Source organism: Cherax quadricarinatus, chromosome 82, assembly GCF_038502225.1.
Source record: "Cherax quadricarinatus isolate ZL_2023a chromosome 82, ASM3850222v1, whole genome shotgun sequence".
NCBI lineage: Eukaryota > Metazoa > Arthropoda > Malacostraca > Decapoda > Parastacidae > Cherax > Cherax quadricarinatus.
Genome location: NC_091373.1, coordinates 5,506,268 through 5,520,300, shown reverse-complemented (window position 1 = coordinate 5,520,300; position 14,033 = coordinate 5,506,268). Strand labels below are relative to the sequence as shown.

Below are 14,033 nucleotides of genomic sequence, written 5' to 3'. Positions count from 1 at the left end.
TTCCAAGACTGACATGAAGATTTTGTAAGTAAAGAGAAACTGTATGGATTAATGGAGAACAACTTTTTATTATACTGTTTTCAGGGGCAGGTGTACTTTGTCCTGAATTTAGAATTCTCACATGTTTGCATATTAATTAAAACATTTTTTATCTAATTCATGATCTAGACATAATAGCAGAAATTAAAATTTGGTCCTAACCTGTGATGACACATCTGAAGAAACAACTGTCCTCTTTACAAATTTAACTTGTTGCTGTTGTTGCTGCTGTTGCTGCTGTTGTTGCTGTTGCTGCTGCTGCTGCTGCTGCTGCTGCTGCTGCTGTGTGGACTGACTAATCTGTGGAGCATCCCTTAGCTTGATTTGAGATTGTGACTGCTGTTGCTGTTGTTGCTGAGAAACTGGCACCTTTCTTACTATTTGTCGCAAGGTCTTGACTACAGGTACACGTTGCTGCACAAAAAACAATGTTCACTTATTATACAAAGATTAAAACAGCCAATTTATCTAAGAGTAATTAGTGAGAAGAAATGTATACCACAAGCATTTTGCTTTTCAAATGTAAACTGGGAGATCAAGCATAATAAAGCACACCCATTCACATGTATCCTCCAGTAACATAATAACATACTTTAAGTCAATGTGGAAATGTTCTTCCACAATATTAAAGCCACTCACCATGATTTAGTGTATAACTGTACACAGTTGACATATCAAGTGAGGTTTGCATTTCCACATAAACTCATCCTCTGCCATAAAGAACTTTCATTTCAATCCCCAAACAGTCTCTTGGCTATATTTTTTCCATAAAATACATATTTATTTTATAGGCTATGATGATAAGATCACAATATCATGACTCTGACAAGTCACAAAAAGTAAAAAATTGGAGATAAAACTGAGATAACCTTTCAGTCCATTCTTGACCAAATGATGATGGTCCAGGACAAATAGATATATAATCCCATTATCATTTTCTACTTAGGAGTTAATTGTGAAATGTCATATAATCAATATGTAATAAATCAAGTCTTCTCCTTTTTTGGGCCACCCTGCCTTGGTGGGAAACAGCTGATGTGTTAACAAAAAAATATTGTTCAAATAATTAAATTTTCTGCAATATTTTCCTTTGCTTTATAAACAAACAACCTACACAAAGATATATCCATCTATCATTCAGTCACAACCTCTCATAAGTGACTGAGCTTTCTCTAAAAATACAGTATATAATTCAGAGTGAATGATGGTGAAAGTTTTCCTTTTTCGGGCCACCCTGCCTTGGTGGGAATCGGTCATTGTGCTAATAATAAATAATTCAGTTATAGTATGAATCATCGTTACTATTTTTTTTTTTTTTTAACAAGTAAGCCATCTCCCACCGAGGCAGGGTGACTATCGTTACTATTATCATTATCAATATTAGCAGCATTAGAAAGCAGGTACCAAATCTGCATGGGTGATTATAGAAATAGGGTTGTCCATATTTTTTATATCTCAAAATGCATACACTCAAATTATAATTTTACATTTGATGGGAAAAATAGCAATGAAAAAATGATTATTGGCAATTACTAGTGTAGCTCTAAGACCAGGACTAAACTTGTGAGGTCTTGTCAGTTTAGTCTATCACATTATATTTAAAATTTTCTGCTGATGGTAGCACTTACTACTTTCTATAGTAATGTATTCCAATGTTCTACCACTCTGTTTAGAAAGAAAAAATTCTAGTATCCTTTTGGCAGCTCCTCTTCCTCAGTGTATAGTTATGGATTCATGTTCTGCCTATTAATGGAGTTAGAAAGTCTTCCTCAATTTTTTTTTGTATCTTCTCTATATGTATCTTTTTGTATGTATCCATTATGAGGCTTGGTGCAACCTCTCCAATTCAGTGAATTGATAACTGAATGTGATAAAAACAATGATTGAAAGAATAATGATAAACAAGTTTATTTTTTTGGGTCACATCATCATGGTGAGGGACGACTGGTGTTAAAAAATATATATACAAGAGCTGTGCTTGAACTGTGAAGGCAGGGTGGGACGCTGCACTCAGAGGGTAGTCTGTGATGCCAGCACACTTCTGGCAAGACAGCAATTAAATGAATGATGGTGAATGTGCTTTCTTCTTTGGATCACAATGCCTTACTAGAAGATGGTCACCAAGTTAAAAAATATACATACATAGATACACACCAAATCCTGTGTCACAAACCTACTGGCATTTTATGACAAGGTAACTGAAGTAAGACATGAGGGAGGGGTGGGTTGATTACATTTTCTTGGACTATAAGAAGGCCTCTGACACAGTTCCTCACAAGAGATTAGTGAAGAAGCTAGAGGATCAGGCATGTATAACAGGAAGGGCACTGCATGGATCAGAGAATACTTGACAGGGAGGCAAAACGAGTCATGGTACTTGATGAGGTATCACAGTGGGTGCCTGTGACGAGCGGGGTCCCACAGGGGTCAGTCCTGGGACCAGTGCTATTCTTGGAATATGTGAATGATGTGTCGGAAGGGATAGACTCAGAAGTGTCCCTGTTTGCAGATGATGTGAAGTTAATGAGGAGAATTAAATCAGATGCGGATCAGACAGGTCTACAGAGAGACCTGGACAGGCTGGACGCGTGGTCCAGCAACTGGCTCCTAGAATTTAACCCCGCTAAATGCAAAGTCATGAAGATCGGGAAAGGGCAAAGAAGACTGCAGACAGAGTATAGGCTAGGTGGCCAAACACTGCAAACCTCACTCAAGGAGAAAGATCTAGGGGTGAGTATAATACAGTGCATGTCACCAGAAGCACACATTAACCAGATAACTGCTTCGGCATATGGGCGCCAGGCAAACCTGAGAATAGGGTTCTGATACCTCAGTAAGGAATCATTCAAGACTCTATACACTGTGTACATCAGGCCCATACTGGAGCATGCAGCACCAGTTTGGAACCCACACCTGGTGAAGCATGTCAAGAAATTAGAGAAAGTGCAAAGGTTTGCAACAAGGCTGGTTCCAGAGCTAAGGGGAATGTCTTATGAAGAAAGGTTAAGGGAAATCGGTCTGATGACACTGGAGGACAGGAGGGTCAAGGGTGACATGATAACGGCATACAAAATACTGCATGGAGTAGATAAGGTGGACAGAGACAGGATGTTCCAGAGATGGGACACAGGAACAAGGGGCCACAATTGGAAGTTGAAGACTCAGATGAGTCAAAGGGATGTTAGGAAGTATTTCTTTAGCCACAGAGTTGTTAGGAAGTGGAATAGTCTGGCAAGTGATGTAGTGGAGGCAGGAACCATACATAGTTTTAAGACGAGGTATGATAAAGCTCATGGAGCAGGGAGAGGGAGGACCCAGTAGCGGTAAGTGAAGAGGCGGGGCCAGGAGCCGAGTCTCGACCCCTGCAACCACAATTAGGCGAGTACAAATTTAAGCAACTGTACACTATGTATATATAAAAAATAAAAAGGCACCGAAACATCATCATAAGCTTCCCTCTCCTATGTGCGAGTTACTTATGTACTATGTACACATCATTTTCATACAAGCAGAGACAAGTGGGTTTTGGGATTCTACCTGCTATTGGAGCATGTGCAGGGTAACATTATGAAGATATCTGAGGAAACCAGTTGGCAGGACTTAAGAGTTCTGTAGGTAAGAAATACACTGCTTACACTCTGAAAGATGGGCAAGGATGTTGCTGTTCCAAGGGTCAGTTGAACTGTAATGTTCATGAACTTTTAGCAAGATAGCTACTGAGTAATGGTGAATGTGTTTCCTTCTTTGGGTCACCCTACCTTTGTGGGAAATGGCCAATGTGCAAAAAAATTTGGTATACTATACATGTGTGGTGTGAATATAATGCAAAGAATCCATAGTTTGGAGATTAGAAGGTGTGGGATTACCAAAACTATTATCCAGGGGGCTAAAGAGGGGTTATTGAGATGATTTGGACATGAAGAGAGGAAGAAACGAAATGACTTCGAATGTATAAATCTGTAATGGAGGGAAGCTGGGATAGGGGTCGGCCTAGGAAAGGTTGGAGGGAGGGGGTAAAGGAGGTTTTGTGTGTGAGGGGCTTTGACTTCCAGCAAGCGTGCGTGAGCGTGTTAGATTGGAGCAAATGGAGACAGATGGTTTTTAGGATTTGACGTGCTGTTAGAATGTAAGCAAGGTAACATTTATGAAGGGATTCAGGGAAACTGGCATAATCCTGGAGATGGGAAATACAGTGCCAGCACTCTGAAGAAGGGATGTTAATGTTGTTGTTGTACAACTGTAGTGTCAGCATGCCTCTGGCAAGAGAGTGATGGAGTGAATGATGATGAGATTTTTTTTTTTTTGGGGGGGGGGGGCCCCCCTACCTTGGTGGGAAACAGCAGATGTGTTAATAAAAAATAATATAAAATAATATATGTTATACTCACTTGCTGTTGATTAAATAAAGATGTTGGATTATCCATTCCATCTGTGACTAAGTCGCTGATATCAAATTCTGTTATTGGTGGGCCAATCTGGTTACCTTCTTCATCAACAGGAATCTAATAGTAAAAAAACAAACAAGGATATTAAAATCATAAAATAATATGTCTACACTATGATGTTCCTATGCAACTATCATTAAAAGTTCTACATACGTAGCACATTATTTACCTTACCAGTACTGCATACAAAAAAGAAGGGGTGTTCAACCCTTCAAATACAGTGGACCCCCGACTAACGATATTATTTCAATCCAGAAGTCTGATCGGGTACCGTTATAGACCGAATTTGTTCCCATAAGGAATACTGTGAATTAGATTAGTCCGTTTCAGACCCCCAAAAATACACCTACAAAAGCACTTACAAAAATACACTTACATAATTGGTCAAGTTGGGAGCTGATCGTTAGTCGGGGGTCCACTGTATGGGTAAAGTACCCCACAATCTCAATGGAATTTTACATCACTATCAGTGATGTAAAGGCAAGAAACTATGTGCAGCACCATTGTTAAGCCCTCTTTTTATACATATACTGAACTATATTACAGTATATTGTATAACTCTTAAATGACTGATAACATCATTATAAATATAAAACCCTATCATAGGACAATTAACCACATTTTTAGTAAAAAGAGACGAGAATTTTTTTTGACCAACAAGCCATACCATTCTAGGTGGTATGTTCACAAATGGGTAGCAAACGCCAGCTCCATGACTGACCAAAATTAAGAAGTGAAAATCCAGTTTCACGTAGGAAGGTCAAAGGGAACAACAGTAGATCTTTAAACAAATTATTCACAATACAGCTGTACATACAAAATCCTTTGAAACAAATAATAAATTATATATAGACAAACAAGTAAAAACCCAAACTAAGAATAAAACAAAAATGGCATCAAGATAGATCAGAATTCAAGTGCATTATTTTTCCACGTACATTGCATTAAGATTACGGTGTATGGTAAATTAAGTGTCTGGCAAGGATTACACGAGTTTAAAACATTTCCTGCAAATAAAATACGCATTCAATAATTACTTCACAAAGCTACATTGACATCAGGTCTGTATTTTCACCTCTTTAACTCAAGCTACACATCACCATCTTAACAAAAATATCATTCTGAACCTGAACATATATTCTACCTCCTCACCAGTGCCACTGCTTTATTTACCATTTCTTAATTGATGTACTGTATTTTACACGACACTTCTTATATTCAATGATATTTTTCTATTAGGTTATTTTTCTAAATATACTATATTACAGTATTTTATCATTACCTAGCATATCTAAGGTTTATGAAAACTCGGCAAATATTAAAAATGAATCTGTAGCTACTGTAATTCGCTTAACAGCTAGATATGTAGAAGAAAAATAATTGCCAATAAAGTATTATGTTCAAGCAAACCTTTGCAGTTATCTAAGAGTTCCACAGCTGTTGACTTTAAATAGAACCTTTACAAGGGAAGAAGTAAATATTAATAGTGTACCTATCAGTAATTTATATATGGCTTTCCTTACCTTTTTAACAGACACTACATCGCCCTTTATGTTCTTTCGAGTGATTCTACGAAATTTCCGTGAAATTTTCCCAGTCTGTCTTTGAACTGTCTGGATTTTTTGTCCAACTTGGTTATGAGTAACAGATGTTACTGGCTCTTGTGGAGATGACTGCATTACTTTAACCTGAGAAGAATATGAGAGGAGCATGAACTAAACCAACTTCACAGTAGTAATAATGGTAGAATTACCAACAAAAACTTAGGTACATGGACACGGATACAACTAATATGACATTTTATTGTGGCAATATCTTGCCAAAACAATGCCACAACAGACTGTCACATTAGCTGCATCTGTATTCATTTGACTTGACAGTATTATCATTTTAATTCAGCAATGCTTTTGATACAGCAATTAAACAAAAAACAATAAAAAGATGCAGAATAAATTGACAATCATTATAAACCCAATCAGGCAAACTTTTTTATTGTAATTATTTAATGCGTACTGACAAGTACGCAGTGCACTCACCTAGTTGTGGTTGCAGGGGTCGAGTCATAGCTCCTGGCCCTGCCTCTTCACTGGTCGCTACTGGGTCACTCTCCCTGAACCATGAGCTTTATGATACCTCTGCTTAAAGCTATGAATGGATCCTGCCTCCACTACATCACTTCCCAAACTATTCCACTTAATGACTACTCTGTGACTGAAGAAATACTTCCTATCATCCCTGTGATTCATCTGTGTCTTCAACTTCCAACTGTGTCCCCTTGTTGCTGTGTCCCATCTCTGGAACATCCTTTCTTTGTCCACCATGTCAATTCCTCTCAGTATTTTATATGTCATTATCATATCCCCCTATCTCTCCTGTCCTCCAGAGTCGTCAGGTCAATTTCCCTTAACCTCTCCTCGTGGGGCATATCCCTTAGCTCTGGGACTAGTTTTGTTGCAAACCTTTGCACTTCCTCTAGTTCCGTTACGTGCTTGGCTAGGTGTGGGTTCCAAACTGGTGCCGCATACTCCAATATGGGCCTAACGTACACAGTGTACAGGGTCCTGAACGATTCCTTAAGATGGTGGAATGCTGTTCTTAGGTTTGCTAGGCGCCCATATGCTGCAGAGTTATTTGGTTGATGTGAGCCTCAGGAGATGTGCCTGGTGTTATATTCACTCCAAAATCTTTTTTCTTGAGTGAGGTTTGTAGTCTCTGGCCCCCTAGACTGTACTCCGTCTGTGGTCTTCTTTGCCCTTCCGTAATCTTCATGACTTTGCACTTGGTGGGGTTGAACTTCAGGAGCCAATTTCTGGACCAGGTCTGCAGCCTGTCCAGATCCTTTGTAGTTCTGCCTGGTCTTCATCCGAATGAATTCTTCTCATCAACTTCACATCATCTGCAAACAGGGATACTTTGGAGTCTATTCCTTCTGTCATGTCATTCACAAATACCAGAAACAGCACTAGTCCTGGGACTGATCCCTGTGGGACCCCACTCATCACAGGTGCCCACTCTGACACCTCACCATGTACCATGACTCGCTGCTGTCTTCCTGACAAATATTCCCTGATCCATTGTAGTGCCTTCCCTGTTATCCCTGACTGGTCCTCCAGTTTTTGCACTAATCTCTTGCGTGTAGCAGTCAAATGCCTTCTTACAGTCCAAGAAAATGCAATCGACCCACCCCTCTCTCTCGTCTTACTGCCGTCACTGTGTCATAGAACTCCAGTAGGTTTGTAACACAGGATTTCCCATCCCTGAAACCATGTTGGCTGCTGTTGATGAAATCATTCCTTTCTAGGTGTTCCACCACTCTTCTGCTAATCTTCTCCATGACTTTGCATACTATACATGTCAGTGACACTAGTCTGTAGTTTAGTGCTTTATGTCTGTCTCCTTTTTTAAAAATTTTGACTACATTTGCTGTCTTCCATACCTCAGATAATCTCCCTGTTTCGATAGATGTGTTGAATATTGTTGTTAAGGGTACACATAGTGCCTCTGTTCCCTCTCTCAGGACCCATGGAGAGAGGTTATCCGGCCCCATTGCCTTTGAGGTACCTAGCTCACTCAGAAGCCTCTTCACTTCTTCCTCGGTATTTATGTAATGTTTGTCTTTGTGCCAATTTCACATTCTATGTTCTGAAGCTTCCACACACAGCATCAACAGCCAATGTAGCAGCACCTTACAAACATTGTTACTAACAATTACATAATTTGGTGTGAGGCGCTCATTTAACTGCCTACATTTTAACTACTGACATTGTAATTAACATACCTATTGATGGTTACAGGAGCAAATCTATGCTTTAAATTCTTTTGTCTTTCATTACAGTACTCATATTCCTCAGCTCTAGTTATTTTGCAGCACCCCATTTGATACTTATTTTTATCCCAATAGCCCACTACTGCTTAATATACAAAAATTTCCTAATATATTACCTGAAGATGATGAGGATTGTGGTTGAAAGACAGGCGTCCAGCTAGTCTGCTTCTAACACCCTTGTTTATCCCTATACCTTCAGAGTTATGTTGATCTTGATAATCTTCATAACCTTCACTGTACTCTTCTTGTTGATACTGATTTGGATATTCATCATCATACTGCTGGTGCTTTTGATAATTACTGCTATACCCTTCAGAAGTTGCATTGTATTCTGGATACTGGCCATACACACCCTGATATATATTATCTGTATCTACATTTTGGCCCTCCTGGTAATAATCATCATCGTAAGATTCACTGGAGCCTTTACTGTAATCTGTGTATGATTGCGAACGATTATCCCAAGATGGAGGAGGTTCATTATATTGGTGTTCAGTATTATAATCATGATTACCACTTTCATCATGAGTGAGAACAGGAGGTGGACCTCTTGGGGGAAATGTATCAAGTTGGGCTGGGTATTGATCATGATGAGTAACTGATGGTCTAGGATGAAACTCTGGAGGAGGGACGTGTGTGTTGTGGGGAGCAGTGTGGGAGGGCCTAATAGGGCTCTGAATGTGGGGTGGAGGTCCATGTTGTTGTGGGGGAGGGAGACTAGGCTGTACGTTAGAATGGAGCTGCAAATCAGATGGGTGCTGATGTGATGGTGGTGGATGGTGGTGTTGTGGTTCAATATGTTGATGATGTTGAGGCTGATGATGCTGCTGGGATGGTGGGGGCTGGAGATGATGTGCTGGGGGAGGCTGGGAGTGGAGAGGGGGCTGGCTATGAAGTGGTGGTGGTGGTTGATGTGGTAATGGTTGATGAGGTGGTGGTTGATGAGGTGGTGGCAAGTGACGCTGCAGTGGGGGCCCATGCTGGTGAGGTGACAAATCCTGTGGTGGACCTTGATGAAAGTGGTGTCCTGGTTGATGCTGTTGATTAAATTGTTGATGCCGATGAGACTCTTGTGAATACACAGAATCTGTGTTACTCGGTGGAGGTTCACTGAATGTTGGAGGTGGTAACCTCATTTGATATCCAGTGTTATCACGTGGTCGATTCATCTGCTGCTCCTGGTGTGATCGATCTAGAGGTCCCAGCCCTCTACGAAAGCGATTCTGATTAAGAGGACGGGGCCCACTTTGTTGCTGCCCTGTTGGCATTCGTGGCCTCATAAAGCGAGGTCTTTGTTGGTTTTGCTGTGGGGCAGGCATGTGAAGATTGCCTTGTTGATGGGACTGCATAGTATTTGCTACACCAGGGCCTGTGAATAAAGTATTAAGTATTTAGGGGCTGTGAATGTTATCAAGCAGTTTATCTGATACTGAGATTATTTCTACTACCAAAGCCCTGCCCTCCTTATTACTGAGGCAAATATTGCTTAAAAAAACTTTTTTAACAGAACACCCTATAGTTTTCAACTACATTTGCCTAAGTACAAACTTGTGCTCATTCTAGATGTTTGCAAATTTTCAGAGGGAAAATTAAAGCTGCAGTTACAAAAATAATAAGCCTTTACCAAATCTGCAATTTTTTTTCAACTCAACAGCCATCTCCCACGAAGGCAAAGTGACTCAAAAGAAGAATATGCATTCAACATCATTCATACATTTGCTGCCTCTCCAAAAGTGTGCTGGCATTTCAATCAGATTACCCTCTGACTGCAACATCCCCACCCCTCCTCTTCAGAGTCCAACACACACTCTCCCTTCATAAATGTTACTTTGATGACACTCCAACTGCATGTCAATTAATAAGAACAAGTTCTCTACACTCACTCTAATCTAAAACACACACACACACACACACACACACACACACACACACACACACACACACACACACACACACACACACACACACACACACACACACACACACACATATACTCACACTAACACACAAACACAGGAAGACAGCAGCAAGTCACGGTAAGTGGCGAGGTGTCAGAGTGGGCGCCTGTGACGAGTGGGGTTCCACAGGGGTTAGTCCTAAGACCAGTACTGTTTCTAGTATTTGTGAACGACGTGATGGAAGGAATAGACTCCGAAGTGTCCCTGTTTGCAGAAGATGTGAAGTTGATAAGAAGAAGTCAATCGGACGAGAACCAGGCAGAACTACAAAGGGATCTGAACAGGCTGCAGACCTGGTCCAGAAATTGGCTCCTGGAGTTCAACCTCACCAAGTGCAAAGTCATGAAGATTGGGGAAGGGCAAAGAAGACTGCAGACAAGAGTACAGTCTAGGCACCCAGAGACTACAAACCTCACTCAAAGAAAAAGATCTTGGGATGAGTATAACACCAGGCACATCTCCTGAGGCACACATCAACCAAGTAATTGATGCAGCATATGGGCGCCTAGCAAACCTAAGAACAGCATTCCGCTATCTTAATAAGGAATCGTTCAGGACTGTACACTGTGTACATTAGGCCCATATTGGAGTATGCGGCACCAGTTTGGAACCCACACCTAGCCAAGCACGTAAAGAAACTAGAGAAAGTGCAAAGGTTTGCAACAAGACTAGTCCCAGAGCTAAGGGGTATGTCCTACGAGGAGAAATTAAGGGAAATCGACCTGATGACACTAGAGAACAGGAGAGATGGGGGGGAGGGACATGATAACGACATATAAAATACCGAGAGGAATTGACAAAGTGGAAAGAGACAGAACACAGCAACAAGGGGACACAGTTGGAAGTTGAAGACTCAGATGGATCACAGGGATGTTAGGAAGTATTTCTTCAGTCACAGAGTAGTCAGGAAGTGGAATAGTTTGGGAAGCAATGTGGTGGAGGCAGGATCCATTCACAGCTTTAAGCAGAGGTATGATAAAGTTCATGGTGCAGGGAGAGTGATCTAGAAGCGACCAGTGAAGAGGCGGGGGCCAGAAGCTTGGACTCGACCCCTGCAACCACAACTAGGTGAGTACGCATGCACGCAGAGAGAGAGACAGAGAGAGAGAGAGAGAGAGAGAGAGAGAGAGAGAGAGAGAGAGAGAGAGAGAGAGAGACAGACAGACAGACAGAGAGAGAGAGACAGAGAGAGAGAGAGAGAGAGAGAGAGAGAGAGAGAGAGAGAGAGAGAGAGAGAGAGACAGAGAGAGAGAGAGAGAGAGAGAGAGAGAGAGAGAGAGAGAGAGAGAGAGAGAGAGAGAGAGAGAGAGAGAGAGAGACAGAGAGAGAGAGACAGAGAGAGAGAGAGAGAGAGAGAGAGAGAGAGAGAGAGAGAGAGAGAGAGAGAGAGACAGAGAGACAGAGAGAGAGAGAGAGAGACAGAGAGAGAGACAGAGAGACAGAGAGACAGAGACAGAGACAGAGAGAGAGAGAGAGAGAGAGAGAGACAGAGAGAGATGAGAAGAGACAGGCAAGGGCAAGGAGGAGGTGTTGCTGTGTGCTTCTCTAAAAGTGTTCATGCCCAGCACATTGATGTTGCCACCCCTACACATCTTGAAATGTTCTTCAAGCTCTGTATAAACACTAGTACCTCTGTACTAGCATGTGCAATGTACAGACCTCAGTGGCAACATGCAGACCCTATCAACTTCCTAATGGAAAATATTGACTCCCTTCTGCTACAACACAACTGTCAACATATTATAATTGTTGGTGACCTCAACCAGCACCTTATACAGAGGGACTTTGATGACCTTCTTGCAGTGTTTGACATGAGAAACTTTGTTGATTTCCCTACTCATATCTCTGGCTCCTCCCTTACCCAGTAGTGAGTGATCTGGCAGAAGGCATAGTCACTTGTCAACCCCTCGGCCTATGTTGGATCTGCCTGACCACAAGGCTGTTTTTACGACAGAACGAGGTGAGGAGTCCACACGCACAACCTGGCTATGGGAAAGAGGTAATTGGCCAGCCCTTTGCTCTGAGCTCGCCACCACCGACTGGAATGCTCTTCTCCAAGGGGATGTTGACAACCAAGTGAAAGCCTTCACTGGACACATCCTTAATCTACAACAAGAACACATTCCTCACCGGCAATATGTGACTTTGAAGCCTACAGATCAGCCTTGGTTTGGCTTTGCAGAGAGAGGCTGCTACTGCTAAGTACAAAGCATGGCGTAAGGTATAAGAGACATCCTACCACCTATAACAGGAACTTGCACATGCAAGCCAGTAGGCATATGGGTGATGTTCAAAAGTGGGCCATTGCTAAATGGGAGGTGGACACTAAAAAGAAAGTTAGCATCAGGTAGGGTAGGCTCCAAGGCCTGGTGGTCCCTGGTAAAGGACAGACAAGGTTATCTGCCTGATGAACTTATTCCACCTCTAAATCGACAGGATGGGACCACCTCTACTAGTAGTCAAGAGAAGGCGGACCTCTTTGCTGAACACTTTGCTACCAAAATGCAAGTTCCTGATCCAGCAAGGGACCCTCCTTGGCTAGCTGCAAGAACTGTGTCAAAACTGTCAGTGGTGACAATAAGGCAGGAGGAGGTGCATTTCCTACTTAAATCGCTTGACCAAGAAAAGGCTGTGGGCCCAGACAAGTTGAGCCCAAGATTGTTGAGAAGATGTGCAGACCAGCTAGCAGCACCTCTAACTCGCATCTTTCAGCACTGCCTAGTACACAGTGTAAATGGCCCTCTCTATGGAAAGAGGCGAATGTAGTCCCTGTTCACAAAAAGAAGAGCAGAGCAGAAATCAGCAACTACAGACCAGTGTCACTCCTGTCAATCACTGGTAAGATCCTTGAGACAATAATCTCAAGACAAATGACAGAGCTTTTTGACTACCACTCACTACTTTGTGATTGTCAATATGGCTTCAGGAAAGGTTACTCTGCTGCTGATCTGTTGTTAAACCTCTCCACTAAGTGGCACCAGTCACTGGATGAATCCAAAGTCAGCTGTGTAGTAGCACTGGACATTGCTGGCGCCGACGGGTGTGGCACCAGGGCCTCTTAGCAAAACTTCAAGCACTGGGAATTGCAGGCTCTACGCTATGTCTCCTCAGTGACTACATTCATGGTAGATCTCTAAGTGTAGTTCTCAATGGAACGGAATCAGCAAGACATCCTATTGGGGAGCAAGTGTTCCACAAGGAAGCGCTGGGTCCATTGTTATGGAATGTCTACTTCAACGACCTTCTTCATCTCATCCCACAATCACATGCATATGCAGACGACTGTACACTGACATTCACTTATCCAAGAGAAGAAATGCCAGCTGCTCTAAGCTACATCAATCACCAGCTGAGAGCTATATCAGCTTGGGAAATAGATGGCAAGTAACATTTGCACCTGAAGCATGAAATGATGATCGTCTCTAGGCACCATGATGGTAATGCTGGTGCAGTAGTGAAGATGAATGGGAGGATGTTGGCACCTGGAGAAGAAGTTGATATCCTTGGGGTGAAATTTGACTCAAACTAACCATGAAGAACCATGTTGTAAATCTTGCAAACAAGGCAGCCAGGATGCTTACAGCACTTCTCACTGCTCCCATCTGCTTGACAGTAGGGGTTGCAAGATCCTGCACGAGGCACAAAGCACTCGCACCTTGAGTATGCTCCACTTTCTTGGTTTGCCTGCCCCCCTCTCATCTGCGACTGCTTGACAGAGTAGAGAACAGAGCAAGCGACTCATCTCTCGCCTGGACCCATCCTGGA

The 14,033-nt window shown here is 42.1% G+C and overlaps 1 protein-coding gene across 1 annotated transcript in view; it reads right to left on the bottom strand.

Moving 5' to 3' along the window:
- Positions 1-14,033, bottom strand: part of LOC128702866 (RNA-binding protein 33) — a 58,961-nt gene that overhangs the window by 6,253 nt on the left and 38,675 nt on the right. Inside the window, exons 10-13 of the mRNA XM_053797322.2 lie at positions 8,427-9,679; positions 6,008-6,172; positions 4,428-4,541; positions 202-453 (exon numbers count right to left, since the gene is read on the bottom strand). Coding sequence (XP_053653297.1) covers positions 202-453; positions 4,428-4,541; positions 6,008-6,172; positions 8,427-9,679 — 1,784 coding nt within the window. The remainder of the gene's footprint in view (positions 1-201; positions 454-4,427; positions 4,542-6,007; positions 6,173-8,426; positions 9,680-14,033) is intronic.